At 35.6% G+C, this 22,417-nt stretch overlaps 1 protein-coding gene across 4 annotated transcripts; it reads left to right on the top strand.

The window, feature by feature from the left end:
* The first annotated feature begins 5,166 nt into the window (after positions 1-5,166).
* LOC140760304 (uncharacterized) lies at positions 5,167-21,283 on the top strand. 4 transcript variants are annotated; one of them, XM_073097218.1, is made up of 25 exons: positions 5,167-5,458; positions 8,239-8,552; positions 8,635-8,988; positions 11,040-11,101; positions 11,667-11,804; positions 11,911-12,189; positions 12,665-12,751; positions 13,721-13,822; positions 13,892-13,957; positions 14,270-14,380; positions 14,461-14,522; positions 14,634-14,678; positions 14,822-14,895; positions 15,773-15,840; positions 15,929-15,997; positions 16,270-16,367; positions 16,456-16,537; positions 16,645-16,723; positions 16,802-16,889; positions 16,959-17,112; positions 17,414-17,605; positions 17,681-17,740; positions 18,243-18,523; positions 18,791-18,896; positions 21,063-21,283. In XM_073097218.1, the coding sequence occupies exons 2-25, from the start codon at positions 8,399-8,401 to the stop codon at positions 21,114-21,116; spliced, it is 2,865 nt and encodes a 954-aa protein (XP_072953319.1). In that variant the 5' UTR covers positions 5,167-5,458; positions 8,239-8,398; the 3' UTR covers positions 21,117-21,283. The 4 variants fall into 4 exon arrangements, with proteins under 4 accessions (XP_072953319.1, XP_072953318.1, XP_072953317.1 ...); XM_073097217.1 differs by having other exon boundaries at positions 8,228-8,552; positions 8,623-8,988; positions 21,063-21,282; XM_073097216.1 differs by having other exon boundaries at positions 8,623-8,988; positions 21,063-21,282.
* The last annotated feature ends 1,134 nt before the right edge of the window (positions 21,284-22,417 follow it).

Genomic DNA, 22,417 nt, shown 5'->3' on the forward strand with positions numbered 1-22,417 from the left:
CCCGAACCCCAAACCCCAAACCCCAACCCCTAACCCTAAACCCCAAACCCTAAACCCTAAACCCGAAACCCCAAACCCTAAACCCTAAATCTAGACCCCAGACCCCAAACCCCATACCCTAAATCTAGACCCAAGACCCTAGACCTCAAACCCCCAACCCAAGACCCTAGACCTCAAACCCCCAACCCCAGACCTCAAACTTTAGTCTTTTTTTTCTTTATTTTCTATCCACTTGTCCATTCTAGCAATACTGGTTATTCTCTCATGATAGATGAATTGTCCTTCGAGATTTTAAGGAAAGGAAAAATAATTTCAGATTTACTTCTCTCAGAAAATCTCTTTATCACTTAACCTCAATTTGATTCTATCATATTTTTCCAACCCTCCACGAAACTCATATTGTTCAATTTTTGCTCTTGCAAAACGCAATACATCTTGCAAGATAATTTATCCTCTTTCAATGTCCTAACTTCTTGAAAATAGAAGTAGGTAGAAATATTCTAGAAGAGTGATTTAATGAAAGTAGAAGTCAATGAAAAAGATTTTACAAAATGAGAATGATTAATCAACAATATTTTCATCCAAAATTATAAAATGAAAGGTTGTAAATCAATGGTTAATTTCTGATTTAACAATCTCTTGCAAGCCTAAAAATACCCATCCTCTTCCCTATGTACATATGTATTCATATGCAAGAGTGGTCACAGTTTCATCTAAAATTATTTGATCATCAGGATTAACAAGAGCAAGATGTACATGATTCATGAAAGGTAAAAGAGTATAATCCATAGAAAATATGTCTTCAAGGGATATCGTGGCACAAAAACAATCAAAAGTAATAGTCTGATCAGCACAATTAATCATCAAGAGATGATGATATTATAGAGGGGCAAAGTTACACTTCATGTTTATCACTTTCAAAGTAATGTTTGGCCTAATAATATTATGCGAGCCCCTAAAAGATAAACGTAGATTGCAGGTAATTCATATACAAAGTGTACAGAAAATTAAATCATGGTTTCATCCAAGGATCAAGATGAATTCCATTCATTAAGAATAACAAGATAATCATTCACGATTGATCATAATTGATGGAGTAGTTCACTTGAAAATAAAACTGGGGATGGATTTACCAGTAATCTCAACAAACTAGAAATGGTGATATTATTAAGAAAAGTCATCATGATTTATCGCTATATATTCTGGAATAGATGCTAAAATGTAATTAAAGGATGCATATTACAGTTTTATAAATTGTATTCGGTTCAACTAGCTTTTCAATGTTTGCTTTCAACATTAAACTACTTATAGTTCCAATAGCCAAATAACAGCAAATAAGAGAATTAATCAGACATCCAAAAGCAGAAAAACAAAAAAGAGAAAAAAAATTCCATTATGGAAGAAGTTTAGATGACATGTTTATGCTTTCTGCAGGAGGAACAAGACCTGAGATGGATCAAGGAAAAATAGAGAGAGATGTCCTAGATCGACTATAGAGAGCAACCAAGATTAGATGAAAGATTCGAGGGGTGTCTGCAGATTCATATCTTTCCCTGAAATAACAAACATCGCATTCTATCTAATCACAGGAAAGACCTGAATTCCTAAAACAGAGCAGCATCACCCCTTCACTGACTTCTTGCACCTCCACTCAATCACGAAACAAGGTCTGAATAATTACTGCAAGAAGTCACTATAATCAAATAAAGCCTAACAAGATAGTACAAGAACGTCTAAGCCTTTCTTCAGACAGGAACGAGATCTAAGATGTATCAAGTAGAGAAATGAGGAGAGGTTAACAATAGGAAGAAAAATAAGAAAAGCAGTAACACCCATTCACTACCTTCCCGTGCCACCCTATTCGAACTCAAAGAAGAAAGAAAAAACCATCTAAATAAAGAAATAAACAAGAACGGCTGATTCAAGAAGAGAGTAGGGAGAAACCTGGCATCCGTGACGTAATAGTCGAGCTTTCCCGTGTTGGAGAAGACGATGAGGGAGTCCACCGCATCCCGGAGCATGGAGGTCTCAAGTCGGATCTCCTCGTCAAGAACCGCTTGATTTGCCTCGCTCCATCCGTCCCCTTGCGCATCTTCTTCCCTCCTCACCCAATCCCAAATCCTAACCCTAGGTGAGAAGAGGAGAGAGAGGAGGAGAGAGGAGAAATATACAAAGCATGATGGAAAGAAAGGAGTGGGCGAGAGTTCTATTTATTTATAAAAGGTGGTAGGGTAAGACTGTTGTGGAAAACACAGGTGATTTCGGAGACACTACCGCTGTCGTTACCCCCATTAGTAGTTATTTGCTGTCTCGCGTCGTGATGGCTAAGGTTGTCCGTCAAAATTTGCTATCCGAGTTTAAGGAGATATTGCATAATTGCCACTAATCTCCTATGGCTCCATGTTTCTAGACGTGGATTCGCCCTCTTAAAATACATCATAAGCTCTCCTTAAAATGTCATTTACAAATAGACAACATCATAAACTTAATATCAAAAGACACATATTTTTACCATGTCAACAGCCATGTTTCAAAGCGCTTTACTTTTGAGTGTTTATTATGCACTACATATCCGAATAAATCTCTTAACACTTTAATATTTTCTCTGAGAGAACCATTAAATAATTAACTTATTTACTTTACTTAAACACCCACATATTTAAAACCAAATATGTAAGTCACACTCAATTTAAGTTTTGGTAGAGACCAATACGATGCTTATAGTACTTCAATTAAAGTAACATATATTAGGGTAAAAATAATTAATGTTAGTTATTTTAAATAATAGTAGTGTGTTATATGAAAATTATACAGAAAATGAACTACCCAGTTATAGGTTTGGCTGCTCAAGGCAGCTGTGTGAAGCAATCACGATTTTTTGACAAATCACGGAACATGTCAACATGGACAAATGAGATGGGTGTATTTGTATGTATAATGCTTCGGCCAAATTGCTAGGAAGAAAAACAAGAATTTTGTAGTGGATCTGTATTCATACAGTTGGCAAGGAGCATGATTTGTTGGGGATGATTTGATACTAGTGTTTCATTCAGAGGACAGGAAAAAGTTTGATGAGGTAATAGAAAAACTTTAATTCATGGAGTTGAAACTATCTGGAGACATATCTGGAGGCATACCTGGACAAGTGGACAGATAAGTCATGAAAATTATAATACTATTGAGTAAGAACATAAAGATCACGGCATTGTGGTTGGAGAATTGATGGCATTGATATCCTACTTGAAGGTTTCTTCCATTGGAGCAGACATAAATTGAACAAAGATTTAGATGGACCAGAGAAGGTAATCAGGCCTGTAAAAGAACCATAAAGTTCCATTAGAAGTTTCAGAGGTTTGTTTAATCAAGATTTAGTCGATGTACTCAGAATTTTACAGGGGAAAATTGAACATTAATTAATCTAACTATGCCATGATTTTTCAAGTCCAATGACAGGGTAGAAGAATTCAGATCTTCAAGTCTATTCAATACTAAACCAAGAATTGTGAGCCTCTGAGATGATCTCATTCTTCAACTATTCACTGACTGAAATGCAAACACGGTTCTAATCCTCTATCTGACCATGAGCAGTCAGGAGCTTTTCCTTTCTCTAATTCTTCTAGGACTTAAGAAGAAAATTGAAGGCATGGAACTCAGAAAAGGTTCATTTCACTCTAGATTGAAAATAGTAGTTGGAACCAAATTATGGAGAACAAAGGTCATACCTTCAAATTTGTCCGTATCTGGCTCCAGTCTCTGATAACTATTGTGAGCTTGTCCCATTGTATGACTTATTTAATATGTGAGTTGTTTAAATTTTAAAGGAATGAAGCTAGTAAATAAAAAAGTAGGCGTGATACTTACAAGATGTGCAATAGAATGTTTACTTTTTATTAAACATACATTTTCAGATAGGTTGCTATGCTAAATGCAACAATAAAGGGTCATGTTCCAGTTTTATGTACTTCCATGCCTGCTTCCACTTTCTTCTTAATTTTACATATATCTTTTCCTATGTGATTTAAAGGAAAAACAATCTATTGATTATGTGAACGCTAGTTTCTGACTTGGTTTTGCTTTATGAACTTTTAGATCAGCAGTGCTGAAGCAGTCAAAGTTGCAAGGACCTTGGCACTAAAGGAGGGCTTGCTGGTAAATATGACTGCTTTGTGCAATGGACAGCTTTTGCTAGAGCACTCAGATTTGGAGATTTCGATTTGAGCAAATCCAACATGATTATCTTGTGGTAGTTGTGTGGCATGTACCGGACGTAATGGATGCATTTGTGTTTTGTTCTGGGTTCTATATCTGGATAGGACCGGCTTGTATGTTTATTTCTGTTCTATAATAACCGAGTCGTGTAGGTTTTGCTCAAAAATTTGACTTATTAATAATGATAGTTTAAGGTTTTATATTAGAAGATCCCTCTGCTCCTAGGCTCATAGTAAAGAAATGTGATGCTAATTGAACTAGACAAACACAAATGTTGGCGTGATTCTACAATTCATCTATAAATCTAAGGATATAATACAGCCAATCCTTCCCAATTTTTAACTAAAAAGGAGGAGATAATGGGGCAGTCGGGAGAACAAACAATCCTCCGTCTTTGTCAGTTCGATTGGGCAATGACAATAGAGCCCATGTGGTTGCACCTCATCAACGACAAAGATTCCTTCCACCTGACTGGATTTATCAATGCCTTCTCCACCTGGTCCCTCGAGTCCACCCTCATCTTCCCCCACTTCTCCTTCTTGGAACACCTCGCCGAGCTTGATTGCAACTCTAATTGGTCCACGACATTACTGACCATACATTCAAGCTGTTTGAGAACTGCTTAGTCCACTATTTGTCTGAGGAACCAAAGTCTCGAGGCGGTTGCTATAGCGGCAACTCGTGTTGGCTATGGAAAAATGTTTTATAATTAAATTAATAGTTATATAAAAAAATTGCGAGGGTCGGGTTGGGCTTTTAGATCGGTTTCGACGAATAAACTTTTGAGCCGGGCTAGGCGAGCAAAGGGGCGGCAGCCCATGCCACCCATTGACAATTCAGGCTCGGGCAGAGCCAGGCCCAAACTGGGTCCGGGCCGGGCTTAGCCCGATCCAAACCTGGCCGGGTTGGGCAACATGATCAGCTTTAATCGTTAGTCATCATCTAAACCAAAAACGCAGTCTAGCTGCCATTCAAATCCCAAATTCACCGCCCTAACTTTGCCATCTTCAACTCCTCCTCCGCCGCCATCACCTCTCCGACGTCACCAAGATCTGCCTCCTCCCTCCTCTCTCGAACTCACCGTCACCAAGCTCCGCCGCCATTGCCTCTCCGTCGTCAGCAAGCTCTGCCACCATCACCACTCTGCCATCGTCAGCAAGCTCCGCCACCATCACCACTCTGCCATCGTCAGCAAGCTCCGCCGGTCACCAAGCTTGGCCCCCACCACATCTCCGTCGTCACCAACCTTGTAAGTAGATCTTTTATCAATGCATAAAATTAATTATTCAGTTTATCTATAGTTAATATGTGATAGATGACATATCAGTTAAGGTTCTTCTTCTTGTCGGTGATCAGAGAACTCTTTAATTTCTACCTTGATCTAATATTGTTCAGTTTGTCTAGAGATTCAGATTCTAATTTTAGGGCATGGCTGTCTTCTTTATGTTTTAAGGAAAAATCCTCCTTCCGAGATTATGGATATTGCTTAGTATGCATTTATTCTGCACCATTCTGAACTGATTTGATGCCTTAACATATGGACGTTGGTCAGCTATATTATTGCTACCTGTTAATGCTCATTCCCGATTTCCATAAGTTTGCTTTACCTAGTGTATCCTGTGCTAGTCTTTTTTGCTTTTCTAGGGCTACTTCAATAATGTTGGTACTAATGTTGTTCCATTTCTCATCAATTCTTTTATGACTACTATACTATATTTTAGGAGGATTGTTTGGATAGTTGGATGTTTTTGTTCCTCTCTAACTTTGGGATGGTGATATTTTTTGAACTTTTCTTAATTTAATTTGTTGAATTTAATGTGAATTTGTGTCTAGACTTTGTATTTGAACTTGTGTTAATTTTATTTTCTCGAAGTTAATGTGAACTTTTGTCTAGACTTTATGTTTGAATTTGTGTTAATTGAATTTCTTGAAGTTAACGTGAATGAAGATGATTGTATGTTGAAGTCAATTGAAGTATGTGACGTTAGAAATAGAATATGTTTGTATGTTGATGCTCAACTGAAGTAACTTATTGTCCCTTTTGTAGTGTAATTTTATTAATAATGTTATATTATGTAGAACGTGTTATTATCTTATGATTATTTTTATGCACATCTTAACTAATCTTGAAATATTGATCAAGAATGATATCCTTGTGCAACTGAGCAAATTTAATCAAGTTACTAGATCAGACACCCAAAATAAAAAAATTTGTTTTAGTTTGCTCCATTTGATGGTAAATACTGATATTATTACTAATGATGTGTTATATGTTGTTTATAGAGATTGATTTTGCTAACTTTATATATATTTGACACGCAAGAGATTACTTTTGTGAAACTCTTATTTTGTGTTAATTACGTCCAAAAGAAAGGTTGTAATTCATTTAAGATCCAATATGTATCTATTTAAGATTCAATACGTATCCGTTTAAGATTCGATCTGCATTTGAAAATTATCTGATTCATATCCAAAAATTATCCATAGGTTTAATCAGGATAAGGTTTTAAATTTTCCTATTCATCCAATATCGGTATCTGAATCCGTATCCGAACAAAAAATTTGGATCCATGGATTAAACACTATATGATCCATTTTCACCCCCTATTAGTGTGGTATAACTTGTACAGTGATATGGCTGCACCCATACAATTCGAGGACAAGGAAGAATTTACTGCCTTCTTAGATGATAGATTGGTCAAGGTGGAGAAATCTTAATTATTTTCCATGATGAACAATGAGAACTACTTCCAAACTCAGCTTTTTGAAGGTTCAATTCCTTTTGAGAATGTTTTGAAGCTCATGGTTCAATTTGTCTATTCGGTGTGTTCATTCATAGTTGTTGCTACTTGATTCAAGCTGTTCTCAGGTATATATGGCAATAGTGCCAATTGATCTTTTATGAAGTACCTTGAAGAGATCATAGCATTTTTTTTAAAAAGCATTCATCTTAATGCTTGGGCTCTTGCCTTAGATAGAATATAACTGGCTTCCGCTTATGCCCCCTCTAGTTGACCGTACTAGCATCTCATATCATATTTTAATATGTAGATTTACTTTGAAATTCAAAATTATTATACATGTTGATGAATTAGTGGATTTGAATAGCTTATTATAGTTCTTAACAAGAATATATTAGTACATTGTTTAGATTGTAGGTATTAATTTTAACTTCTTTTCTAACTATTTTTTCTTTTATTTGTTTATTTATTAACCGTTTTGAATTAGTGGATTTGAATAGCTTATTATAGTTCTTAACAAGAATATATTAGTACATTGTTTAGATTGTAGGTATAAATTTTAACTTCTTTTCTAACTATTATTTCTTTTATTTGTTTATTTATTAACCGTTTTGAATTCTAGGCGCCCGCCTAGGCACCCACCTAGAGCCTAAGCGCTACATGATCCACACGTCTATAGCCAATAGTCTTTTAAAACCTTGGATCAGAGAAAGAGCAACTAAGGAAGACTTAGTACGGTGATAAGTGTAGGCGCTCTTGCCTTCACTGTCTCTCTTTCTTTAAAGACAACATTTGTGAAGATTGAGCAAAAGATTGTAATATAGGTTTTCCTATTCCTTGATACCTACCTCCTGAAGCATTTCTTTGGGATAACTTTGTGCCATAAAAATTGATTTCCAGTTTAATCTTGCACTCTTGTAGAATGTGGATTTGATGTAAGATGTTTATAAATTGTGCTTGGTTATGTGTTTAGAGGATCATGCTTGTTCCTTGGCTAGTTCAACTTGCTTGAATGAACTGCAAGTGAGCAGTTTGCTTTGCTTGTAAAGCTTGTTTTTTTTTTTTTAATGAGTTTCATTGAAACATAATAAAGTTGCTTGTAAAGGTTGTGTCTCTGTATATTTTGCTCTTCTGTGATAATATTTTTATGTTTGCTAATTATAACTCATCTGTAAGTCCTTGTGTAAGTTTTCTTGCACACTATTGGACACAAATAACCATCAAGCTCCAGTACTTAAACTTAACTGTATAGCACAACAAGAGAGTAAATGTTTCAGAGGCCTTTCAGGTTATGTGAACCTCCAGGACGAAAGGGAAATGCGGGTCAATTTCCCCAATTTGTCCTGGCTGACAAATACTTCTTATAGCCTGCGCTTCTCCTTCGCAATCGTGAGGATTTGGGTAAGTGTTTGGGATTAGGTATTGAAGCAACCAGCGATCTAACAGGGATGGACATCCCAAATCCTGAAGAGCTGGAGTGGCTTGAGAGCAATGGCCTTCTCCCCGAAGAAGGAGATAACCAAGACGATTACTTCATGGAAGAGGATCTTGCAGCAGATCAAGATGACCCCGTAGAGGAGATATATCAATGGAAAATCTCAGGTTATTACACATCCAAACTTCTTTGTCCGCATCTCCTCAATTCACTTACTTTTTCTTTTACCCTGATTAGATCCTCCCACAGCTCGGGAGAACCAGATCAACAAGAAATGGATTTGGTCAGAGGAGAACAAGGATAGCGAAGATTCTAGGGTGCTTGCTCATGAGGAGGAAGGCAGAACTAAGAGGAGAGCTTTGTACAGTGATGATCCAGATGAGGATTGGCTCCACTACTCGCCTTCGTCAAAGGATGTGGCTGCTGATGTGGCCCTTGAGGCAGATGCTTCCAAGGAGAAGATCATCTCAAGGTTCGCTTCGGAGATTGAGGGAGATTTTATGTCGGTGACTGGGCCTAGCGGAGAGAGGGTTTATGCAAAGATGAGCTCAAGGGAGATGGCCGGAGGACAGAGCAAGTTTGTGATGAAAAGAACAACCAGTGGTGAGTTTTATGAAAATTTTCTTTTTATCTTTTCTCATCAGCTTGCTATTATTGTTCTCTCTGGCTGTCTTAATTTGCTGTTTTCGTGTTCATTCTTTACCTTTTGAGTTCAGAGTGCTGTAAACATCCAGGATAGTAATTCCTTTGTCTTCCTTATCAAATATTAAGTGTATTTATGTTTTTTTTGGGACAAAAGGCCGCAATCATATTTCATTGAAACTTAAACCAGTTAACCTCCATCACGGAGATTAAAAATGTCATAAAGAAAATTCAATAGTATCACAATACAGAATATCACCACCCTAACAACAAAATCACAAAAACAAGGTTACAAGACCACGTAGGGTTAAATAACCAACAGAGTCAAACAATTTATTTCCACCCAAAACCTTACATCCAACAACAAAATATAAAAATGTATATCAGTACGCAGTTCCAGATTAACAGCATTCACAGTAAAGCCCAAACTCAGGCACTAAAAGTTAATAGCAATCCAGAGCAAATATGTAAGGGCAATCATCCAGAATCACAGACTCCAAACCAGTCCCCTACATTAGCTGCATGGCCCTCTTCGTAGTAGTTTCCCCTTGAATTCCTACACAAAAAGAAAAATAGAGGAGATTTTGTGAGATAACTCATTCCAAGTTTTAGATTTTGTTTATTAGTTCAATCAGTGGTTTACCCGGTCAGATTGCTAGTTTTAAAAAAAATATTTAAATGACATATAGATAGTTCTAAATAATTCTAAAAGTAAAAAAGTATCTACAAAAGTAGTATAATTGTATGTATAACCCTCAAAACATATATTATTTGTATAGATACTCTTCTGATTACATTTCAAGTTAAGTTTTTTAATAGAAAAAGATAAAATATCCTTAAGCAAGAGAAATACTTGAAAACTAAAATAAGGATATTTTTATCTTTTTACATTTAAAATGTTCAAATTTTAATTGTAGTTTACTCCAAGGGGTATTAATACAAAAACTAAGGATTTAAAGACAAAAATTGTGTATTTTAAGTGATATACATTTAAATATGAACTTTAAAGGGGCATGCAAGCAAATACGAGATTTTTTAAGGGCATATGTGCAAAATAACTAATTTTAAGACACAAATATGTATCTAACTAAACATTTTCAAAATTTTAGGACTAAAATATCTTTAGGATAATGAATAGAATAATTATATATTAAGGATAATTGGGTAAAGGTGCAAAAATAGTTGACCCGACCTGTTTGTCAAAAAATAGCTAGGTTACACAGATTACAGTTTTAACTGCCGAGTTGGCCGGTTTCTACTCGTTGCTTATTTGATCTAATAACAAAACTAAATCAGTTTAGTAGTCAATTCACTGGTTCGACACTGGTTCGACCACTAGGTTTGTTCCGGTTTTGATTACTATGCTCTAGATCATAGCAGCAATGCAAATCAACCACCATTTTCTCATACCTTTACTCCGAATTTTTTCTTGCCTCAAGAACCAATCTCTCACATGCTTAGGATTTTTCCGACTTCCAAAAGTGTTGTTCATCCTCTTGAGAATTTTTCTTTTACATACCCACACCTGAGGAAAGTACACTCCACATTTTCATCTTTGTGACATGCATCTATGATTTTCGTTGATTTGTTTAGAAGCTTCTTGAAACAACCTTTAAACTCAACTGATAATTCATTGTAAAATACTTCTAATATGGCGTTCTTCTTTTTCTTAGTCAAATTGTCAATTAACTTCCTAACTGATATGCAGAGGGATCTCAAAATTCCTCATAGATTTATTTAGTGCATAAGGAGAACTGCCACTTGTGTCAAAATAGAACCTCAAATTCAATAGTAAAATCTCTTGTTCCACCAGAATGAAATGGAACCAAAAATGTGCTCTATTGTAAGATTTATGATTTTATTCTATAGTATGATACTTCATACTTGTAATCCAATACACAATATGGATGTTACCTCTTACAATGTTTGATCTTTTCAGTAAGTACATCGACCTTATTTTTTGAAATGTAAATGTATCCTGTATTTCCTTAAGTTGATTCTTTTTTATGCAGGCCTTCTTTCAGAACCTGTTAGCATATTAAGCAAAAGAGTGGAGCAAGAGGCTTTAGCAAAGGTAAGCTCTTTGTGAGACCTACTACAGTGTTCTTCTTTTATTTTCTTATCCTATAAAGAAAAGTATAATTGACTAGATACTAGGAAAGATGTCCCATCAATTGACTTTTAATTCTTAAGTGGTTATGATGCTAATGCTATAATTTCTATTAAGTAGTTATGGTGCTAATTCACATTCAAAATAATGGGAAAACAATGATACTTTCAATCATTTTTTAGAGATTATTTCTTTGAATGACATGAATGAGGAGTGTAGATTGCAGCTTCAACAAATGAGATCTTGTAAAAAGATGGTTAGCCAAGTCATCTTGTTATCTTACAACTTTAGTTGGTTTTATCTGATATGCATAATCCACAACTAATTTTTCCTTTGGAAGGTTAGAAACTTAGAACTATGTAGAATACTTTTTATATCCATATTGTGTATCTGCTTCTCTGCATTGAATCTTATCCTTATAGGTATTAGTACCTTAAGTTGAAATTTGAATTTTGAAGTTTGATTGTGTGAAGAGATGCTATTAGCTAACTTGAGTCATCCTTCTAATGACTTGCCATAATGGATGAAGGCTTTGCAAGAAAGTTTTGAATCACAAGATAACCAAACACGCCCGAGCATCTCTCTAGTCAATGAAAAACTTTGGGTGGAAAAATATGCACCAACCTCCTTTACAGAGCTTCTAAGTGATGAGCAAACAAATCGAGAGGTACCGAAGCTTCTGCTCCTAGAAATTTCTATTAGTACAGTATTTATTTTTTCACTGGAACATCATTTGGAACTACAAAATTTCACTTGTTTTGTTCTCTGCACAGGTACTTTTGTGGTTGAAGCAGTGGGACTCCTCTGTCTTTGGATCCCAAGTCAGGGCTACAACTGATGATGTATTATCTTCTCTACGACGACACTCTTCTGTTGTTCAGCATCAGAAGTTTTCAAATAGTAAAAATTTTGTTCCCAAGAATAGGGGAGCTCCTATGAAAAGCCAGCATCTTAATTCGTTGAATGTTACTGAAGGAGAAAATAATAATCTGAAAGGAATATATGATTCATGCAGCAAGAGGACCTCAATTGATCATCCACCCGAACATAAGGTGGGTAAGTAATACATTCTTTTACATGCCTGTTCAGTGGGTTGTAGAGGTAGCTCTTTTTCTAGGTAATTGATCAAATTCCTGCAGTTCTCATGGTAAACATTGACAATCACAAGTTATAACTTATAACTTCCTAGTCCAAGCATAATCAATGTTCTGATGATGCTACTTAATCTACATTAAGACTAGTAGATTTACACTTTCCTGGAAGTTGCCTATGAGTTTTCTTTTCTGACTGTTTAATAATCTTCTCCGTTGAATATAACTCCAAGAGTCTGAATGAGAAAATGTTTTTTCATCTGAAATTACTAATATTGTAATCGGTAATGGTTTGGCCAGCCTTCTAGTTGGATTGGCGCGTCTTCTTGTGTGACATATTTTATTGTTGAGTAACCATTTTACAATATTTTATTGTTATTTCCCTAAAACTATCTTCCATATTTGTATTGGTAATGTATTTTATTGGGAACTGCAGGTTCTTCTACTTTGTGGTCCACCAGGGCTTGGAAAGACTACACTGGCACATGTTGCTGCTAAGCATTGTGGATATCGTGTAGTGGAGGTTGGATTTTTAAACATCACTTTCCTTCTGCCTTCGGTATCAATTTTCTTAAAAGAACATCACACTATAGGATTGTTCCTTTTAATTGATATCTTGAATAGTTCTTGCTTCAGTTAAATATATAACTCTATAAGATCAATGTATAAGCATTTAATTCAGATGATGATTTGATATAAATAAGGATACATGCGGTAATTCCATAATTGTAATTCATGTCATTTTTTGTAATTCAATGGCATCATCCTGATCATCTGCATCTTATGCATGATTCACCTGACCTTTTTATTATACTTTGTCTTTATTCTGATACCTGCTGCATCACTTGTCCAGTCTTTGTTGGATGAACTTAATCCTGTATTTCTTAGGCATGCATTACTTACTACAAAGCATTAGAAGGCTCTTAATATTTTTTCCACTCTGAAGTTCTTCTACGTATGACATGCCTAAGAACATGCTTGATTACCTTAGGCTTCCCACTACAGCAATAAATACACAACACTCGCATGTATGTGGTTATATAAACATGTTTTCTGCATGAATTGAGAAAACTACCAATCATGGGAATTACTCGATGCTCTGTTTTTTATTCCATCCGGATATTCTTTTGTAGTTGTTAAGTCAAACTTAAGTCTTCTGTTGTGTCACTAAAACTGATCATGCTGCTGGTGTTGCTAAGTGCTAAACCTATCTCAGTAGGATATGGGCCACCTGATCCCTGTTTTCCATTTGTCAGTGTCTCAGTAGGATATTTGGTGTATGCATGCATGTGAGGGCCATAACCTATTACATGCCACTCTAAGATGCTTGAGTATCCAAAAGAGGTCAGCGATGCAGGTTTTACTGACTATGGTGTATCTAATGACTCAAGCAATTTTGACTTGCAAATTACATTTCCATTACTGATTGCTTGATCTCTACCATCTGTTTCTTGAAATAGTACAAATAATCCATGATAAACACTGTGTGCAGATAAATGCTAGTGATGATCGTTCATCTTCAACCATTGAATCAAAAATTCTTGATGTAGTGCAAATGAACTCTGTTATGCCAGACTCCAAGCCCAAGTGTCTGGTGAGTTGTGTTAGCAGAATGTTAACTGTTCCCATCACTATGTAATTCAATCTTACTGAACTCTTGCAGGTAATTGATGAAATTGACGGAGCACTCAATGATGGAAAGGGTGCAGTGGATGTGATCCTAAAAATGGTAATATGGTATTATAGGTTCAATTGATAGTTCTTTTGAAGGACTTCAGTGAATGCTGCTTGTATGTATTTTTTAGTTCGAATATTTGGTGAGAAACAGGGTCCAGCAGAATGAACAATTAACAATATATAGTAGTAGTTTTGTTGTAGATCTTTGAGTGGCAACTAAAGCAGAGCTTTTTAAGCTGTATATTGAGCATACATGTATGGAGACTAATGAAAGGGATGAATTTCTGCATGCTATCATACATTTTGTGTTTCATAGATAGTTTATCAGGCACTTAGGATGCACAAATTTGTATTCCTCATGCAGGTAGCAGCTGAAAAGAACTATAACCTTGACAAGGGAAATGCCGCTCAGGAAGGTCAACCTCGAAAGTCTTCCTCAAAAAAAGTGCACAGACAAGCAAAGCTATCTAGGCCTGTAAGAATGCAAAAGTCAACTTGCTTTTATTGTTTGATTGCTCTTTCTATTCTCATTTTTGTTGATGCAAATTTGTGAAGGTTATTTGTATATGCAATGACCTCTATGCACCAGCTCTGAGGCAGCTACGCCAGGTAGCCAAGTGAGTACTTGAATAACCGATGCAGATATTTGCCATCAATAAGCTGCATTCAGTACTGAATCTACTGTTACTTGCTGCTGCTGCTGCTTGAATAGTTTGTGGTCTTTACAGGGTTCATACTTTTGTTCAACCAACGATTAGTCGTGTTGTAAACAGGTAAGCTTCAGAATTTTTCGGCTGGTCTATTCTTATTTTCCTTTTTTTTTTCATTTTTCTCTGTTATTCATTTGAAGTATTGTTTCATCTAACTTCTCTAATATTTATGGATTTGTTTCTCATCTGAAATTCGCTCATGGCAGGCTCAGGTATATCTGCAAAATGGAAGGATTCAAGACAAGTACAATAGCCCTTTCTGCACTTGCTGAAAATACTGGTTTGTTTTGATAAGTCATAAATCTTACATTGCCTGTGTGAGATATTGTTTTTTTTTTGCCGGATATGAAGTACGTAAATTGGACGCCTTATGAAGTAGGGTTTATTTGAACAAAATATATTCAGTATGTTGACTGATTCAAGTGGAATGGGTATCCAGTGGATGCTGTCATTTTGACAAACTGATTAGGTGTCCTGTATCAGATTTATTTTTGTCATGAGATTGTGTCTTCAGATAGACAACTTGCTAGGTAGTTGTCTCTTTTGACTTTCAAGCATTATCTGAGAAATTTTGCTAGAGTGAACCCCAAGTATCAGACTTGTTCTTAAATCTTAATCTATTTATTATGCTATATCAATTATGTTGATATGCCTCATTCAGAATGTAGATAAAGGAGAAGTTTGTCTAGCTTCCCATATATTCATTTATATCTAATTTATGAGAGAACGTAAGGAACCTGTTGATAGAAATATCAGCTCCAGTTTTCTCGCAGCAGACTGCATGATATGTCTTCTACGGAGAAATGGATTTAGAAAAATTCTTTTGATCCATTACCTGATATCAAAGAATTTCATTGGTATAGTATGGGTTAATTTTCTGGCTATTCTTTTCTTGATATGAACTTGTTCCACTTTCTTCTACTAGTACCTGGCAAGTGATCAAATATTAATTGAAAGGAGCACTATTTGCCAGCACCTATCCAATAAATAACGAATTCGTTTTAATAGATTCATACGCATGCTGTCGAGTTTAGCACAATAGATTAATCCAGTGAAACTTATTTGAGGGACTGAAATATTCAGACTTCAGAAGACTTATTTTTCCAAAAAATATGAACTTTAGACTGGATACAAATTTGATTAGAACTCTTATGCAGAATGTGACATCCGATCATGCTTAAACACACTCCAGTTTCTGAATAAGAAGAAAGAAACACTCAACATCGTAAGTTTAGCAGCACTAATATTACCATCTGCTCCAAATTCCGTGGATGAGTTTGATTTGCTCAATGAATTGCTCCACTGATGAACAGCTTGATGTTGATTCTCAAATAGTTGGTCGTAAGGACATGTCAAGAAGCATTTTTGATGTATGGAAGGAGGTATGTAATTCCCTTTCACTGTAATGTCTATTGAGTTTGTTTATTTATGAGAAATATCTTTTCATCAAGGCTGACAAAAGTTATGCGTCACTTAAATACATCCCTAAGCTCACCAAGTCACGCAGAAATTACACTTCATTTGTAATCCATCTCTAAGCTAATATTTGACTTAGATTGTTGTTGGTTGTGTTGTAAGGCATTCATTCCTACCCCCAAACTCAAGAATCTCCTCTGCTCTTGTATTACTTGCCTAAAAGCATTTTTCGATATAGGTTTTCTATATGAAAAAATTAAAGCGTGGAAGAAAGGCTGCGAAGGGCCACCTTGGAAAAGAGGATGTGGACTTTCTGTACTCCTTAATAGCTAACTGGTAAAGTAATTGGTGCTCAATTAATTTGCTTTATATCTGACAGTACTCTGGATTGTTATTGCCATAGTTTCCATTTAAAATTTGGCAGTGGTGAATATGAGCTGACTATGGATGGTATTCATGAAAACTTTTTGCGTCTCTCTTATCATGATCCAATGATGCAAAAGACTGTAAGTAGCTTCAATTGGATCTTTATTTTACTTAAATAATGTCTGAATAATCCAACTGGACTCGTGCATTATTCATAGGGTACTTAGTATGGTTCTATTTCTTAAAGGTTAAATGTCTGGATATACTTGGAATTTCTGATTCACTGCTTCAGTATGGTTTCCGAACTCAACATATGTCAGTCCATGGTCAGTCTGTGCTCCGATTGTTACAATACTATAATTTTCTATTTAGCATTTGACCAACAACTCAACTTTATCTTGCAGCCTATCAACCTCCTATAGTGATCAGTTTGAGCTACCTCATAGCACAAGTTGAGAAGCCAAATATCGAATGGCCAAAGACTTCACAGAGGTAGTTTTGTACATGTTACTTGCGGTGCTTTGCAATTGGTTGTTCAAGATAATAAATGAAAACTTGCAGATGTCGAGCAATGCTGAAGGAAAAGAAGGACTTGCTGAAGACTTGGCAAAGCAAAATATCACCAGCAATTTCAAGGCATCTATCGATAGAGTCTTTCATGGAAGATGTTATTACTCCATTATTACATACTTTGTCACCTCCAAATTTGAGGCCAGTAAGGTTCTCTCCAACCTGTTCCTCTGATGCTTAATATCAGAGAATTGCCTTTTGGAAGGCGTAGATCTACATAACATAGCTCAAAGATATTCTTAAATGAGAAAATAAATGGTTTAAATTTGCCTACCTAATGTCTAGCACTAAGTCCTGCTAAGGTGATGGTAAGACATTACTTTGCACACAAAAAAAATTCTTATAATGGTTATCATTGACTCAATTAAGATCGTCATCAGCCTTAATTACATCTACATGATTTTAATATGGTTCTGATTTTTAATACTTCGTTCTATTTCTTTCAGGTGGCATTGCATTTATTTTCACAGAGAGAAAAGGATGAGCTGGCTGAGCTTATTGACACTATGGTGTCCTATTGTATAACATATAAAATTTCAAAAATTGAGCCTCCAGAGAGAATGCAAAGATATGGGGCATCTCCTGATGCTCATCCACTTTCTCTTGATCCCCCAATCCATGACTTTGTCAACTTTAAGGTTCTTCCGCAATCCTTTTGTTTTGTCTTCAATTAATAGTATGCACATTTTGACAGGGTCACATCATAACAACAGGACTATCAATCTGAACATTCTGGGCTCTCTATAGCCATGAAGCAGGTCTTGCTGCATGAGGTGAGACATGGTAACTTCTCTACATGATACCTAATTGTCCTTTGCCTAGGTTCTCACATTCTTTTTGTGATATTCCCTTTTCTTGTAAAAAGTATTCATTACCACAAAAATAGGTACAAACTATTGGGTATCCCTTCTCTACATGAGACCTAGTTTCCTTTGCCTGGGTTCTCGCATTCTTTTTGTGATCTCTTTTGACCATCAAAGTATCCTCCTTAATTCTCTACTGTCTCCTCACTTTGGTTATGCCTCCACTTTTTAAGATCCTAAGACAACCTCATTCCAACCAATTTGGTTCAGACTACTTTAAATACAGTATGATCTGTCCAGTTTAATAACCCATATCATGTTCTGAACTACTACCTCGGGGCTTACCATATTTTCTTGACTACTTTCTTACTTCTTAGACAAGCAAGATCATAACCCATTTGAACTGAAATACACGCTTCGAACCTTGTTGCATCTCTAGAAATATGATGTATATTGCCATTTGACTTTATAGGTCGAGAAGCAGAGAATTCTCCAAGATAGTGTTGGCAAGATATTGAATCTAATTGATGAAAGCAACAGTAGAAAGGAGGCGTCAACAACTATAAATTCTAAAGCAGTACCTGCAGTGAACATCCCTAAACCAGCATTCACTGAGAAAAGTTGTAAACAGAATTTAACATCTGTTCAGAGGCAAAAGATAGCCAATACAGCTCCAAGCCCATCTTCTGCAATAAATATCAACTCCCCAGGAGCTTTAAAGAAGCCTTCTAGCTCATCTAAGTTCTTTGATAGGTAATTCTAGCTAAGCCTTTCTATCTAGTATATATCTCTAGAAATTCTTACTTGGGAATAAATGCTGTACGATTCACATGTTTTATATAATTATTTAGCACATCTGTCTTAATTGTTATAGCCTTTAAGTATTAGCTTAGTATTTCGTACTAGGAAGTATCTTTATCCGAATCTTTTTTACATCAATATCCGCTACCATAGGATTTAGAGGAGGATGTACTTTCCTGATTACATAGTTTTTACAAACTCTTGTTTTAAAACAAGCAGGTTTAGAAAAGAGAATAGCACAGATTCAAAAACTCGTGGGGATGCTTTACAGAAGGTAGCAACTATTGAAAGAGATTCGCGACCATTATTCTTCAAATACAATGAGGTATGCAGTCCATGTTTATCATACTGGCACACTTTCTTCTTTGAAATGGAATTGCATCAACTAATTGATCATTTACGGAAAGCATAGAAAACAACAATAACTAAACTTATCTTTGTGAAGCTTAATATGCAACTAATGCCTTGTGTTTGACAACCATTACTAGTGGCATGTGCCAAGCAACACGCTTAAGCATGCCTCAGCGTGCTAGTGGCATACCTCTACATGCCATTAGCATGCATTTATAATATTTTTAATAAATTTTTTAGAATATTTAAATATGTTTCTGGATCTTTGTTATGTCAATCTTTGGTTTTTGGTATAAATATATATATTAAAACCTACATTATAGTGTTTTATCTTTACATTATTTTTCTAAATGACATATTTTATTGAAGATCAAATAATAGTTCAATATAAATATTATTCGACACATAATATAATTTAATATATTCATTAAAACTAATATTAATGATCGAACACTTCATACTCCATAATACAATTAAGCACATAATATTAATTGACAATGGTTCAATAATTAAAACTAATATCTAGTTGAATATAGAATGACGAGGAGGACCAAAGACTTCATTTGCCGGCACAAGAAAAACTCAAGAATGTTGAATTTAATACTATCAATATTTTTCAAAATTCATTCATACAAATAGGAATTTTATAATTCTCCTATGAAATGATATTGATATTGAACATACATAGGAATGATCGGTATTAGCACTAGGCACAGGTACACCATAAGCATATGCAGATTGTGAAAAGAGTATAATAAAAGTATTTGGCCCTAGTGGGTGATTAATATGATGGTAATGATGATAAACACATATCATCCTGTGCACACACCTCTCCTGATATTCTACTATCTACAGACTTAAGTAGTTCGTAAAAATAATATCTCTGAGAAGGTTATGTAATAGAGACGCATGTCTCATCTCTATTATCACTACCATCAGACTAAGTCTCGTCATTATCACTATCACCATCACTATCATCATCATCTCTAGTCTCCTCATCATTAATTCTTTCTAAGTCTTCTAAATGATCAATTGATCAATGATTTGATAATGATTGATAAAAATAAGAAAAATTACAAAAAAAAAACTTCACATGGCACAATGACCGCCACGTGGTCGTGCCGGAAGACACAGCTCGGCACAGCACGCATGCTGGTCGACATTATATTTTAGTACAATGGTGTATGAAAGTTGACTTATATTTTCTACAAATTTTTGAGGCTTTAGTTAATTCATTTAGGCTTCATATTGTTGTGAAATAAGCATTAGTTTATTTTAGTACAATGACGTCTATACTAGTTTAGTATCCAAACAACAGCTTATCTCAATACTAGTTTATTACTATATACTTCACTCTACTCTCATCTTCCATCCAATATTATATATTTACTAATAGAATGTTATTACTATTTTGTCTTTAAAAAGATAACTAGAATTAACTATCATTTCAATCACTCTCCTCCTCACTCTTCTCTTCTCTTCTACTTCTCATTCATCTACTGTATAGAGTATTTTGATCATTTGCCAAAATATCTTCTAAACTTACTACTTTTTATATCATATTAAGTGTAATTGCACCACTATACTAGTTTACAACCAAACAACATAATAACTTAAATTGGTTTAAGTTTTCTTATGCAAGTTTAAGAAATGAGCATAATTAAAATAGTTTGAAAGTTATCTCACAATCAAATGCAAGTTTATACATTTAATCCTATCTTGCTGGAGAATTCTGTTGATCCCTTGGTTGCAAATTGGTGGTCGAAACTACTTATCCATGTCTAACTGGAAGGGTGTTTACTTGCAAGTTTCTTGTTGATTATTGAATCTATCAATTGTTGATTTTGGGTAGATTCTAAGTGCCACTGTAAGTTATTCCAGAAACGAGAAGTTGAGTTTACAAGGGGTAAAGCAGGTGATGGAAAAGTATTTCCAATGTATGAGTTATTTGGTCAATAAGTTGTAGCGAGTCGTCGTGCAACCTTGAATCTTGCGTGTTGAAAATGCATCCAGAGATGCAGCAGCAAAGTGACATCTTCCGGTCTGCTTAATGGAGTTTAATATTGCAATCTTTCATTATTTATGTCATATCATACTTTAAACTAAATTGTTGAATTTCTGACAACTGTATTGTTTACAGGGTTTCACAAATGCTGTGAAAAGACAAGTGAAGATTCGTGACTTGCTGCTTTAAAGTCGTGTTCGTGATATTCTATGTAAATTTTTAATCCTCTACTTATATTCTGCACACGGCAATCATATAATTACAGATACAACGCTCTTCGATCAAAACTTTAAAAAGGCTGAAAATTTCAAGCAGATGCTTCTGCAGCTCTTATGTAATGGTGAGTGATTACTAGCTTTCGTCAGAACTATCCACTTGGGCCATAATCCAAATGTTAAAAGGTCGTGAAACCATTGACATGAACTACGCATTCATGCGAGACGAACTATAACTGACAAGCTTCAGATGCGATATCAAAAGATAAGTTCTCAAATTTTTTAGGCCAAGTAACAAAAGATTCGTTTTAACAATTGAAAAGTACAAGAGAGCAAAATACTTAATCATCGGAGCAAAGAGAGGATTGAGTTTAAATTGTGGTGTCTCCTTGTTTAATAGGAGAAAGAGCTGTGCAACAGATTGCCTCTTTTTATCTTTTCTTTTCTTTTTATTTTTGTCTCTCCGTCTCTTTCTCAGAGGTATTTGTAATTAGAAGTTTATTTCTGGGCGAAGAGACCTCCGAAATCACAGGATTTCTTGGGGGGGGGAACAGATACGGAAGTAGTGGGCTTCCTGCCGTTGCTCTCAACCTTTTTGTGGATCGGATCGTTTTCCAGGAGCTGGTCTTCTGCAGTGCCCCAAGAGTCCAATCAAACGGCCCCTTCTCTTTCTGGGTAACCCAACCTCACCTACTTTGTCGCTGCACCATAACGCGATGCCATCATTCTTCACTTCTCTTCTCTTCTCTTCTATAATCTACTCTACTCTCCCTTGGACTTGTGGCGTTTAAAAGATTGACGAAGATGGCATGTATATCTGCAGCCAGCAGTCAGTTATGAGGGTGTGAGTCATTCACAAGTGTCTTATGCGAATTATGAGTTAGCATTCAAATGGCGGGCGAAGCATTCGAACGCCTTAGCTAGATAAGCCGATTTGATCTAGCGAACTTAATGTCCCCTCCCATATCATATTACTCTATCACACTTTCACTCACTTTGTCCTCCAATTGAAGAATCAAGGAAGCAATCCTCCATCGCATGCTAATAGCCATGTTGACTCTAAGCAGTCTTACCATTTGCTACAAGGTGGCGTCGGTTTGGTGTTGAATCCCATCAAGTCACACGGGTTGTTCATTCTACTTGAAGTCCACCCATATCTCTACAAAATCAAAGGTGATTGAACTCAAACTATATAGCCATTGAATGCTAAGCACAATATATACTCCTCCGAGAGTAAATGGTTGAAGATCCAATGTCAACAAGTATCTTTAGATT

Source organism: Typha angustifolia, chromosome 5 (genome assembly GCF_048772165.1).
Source record: "Typha angustifolia cultivar Huaian chromosome 5, ASM4877216v1, whole genome shotgun sequence".
Lineage (NCBI taxonomy): Eukaryota > Viridiplantae > Streptophyta > Magnoliopsida > Poales > Typhaceae > Typha > Typha angustifolia.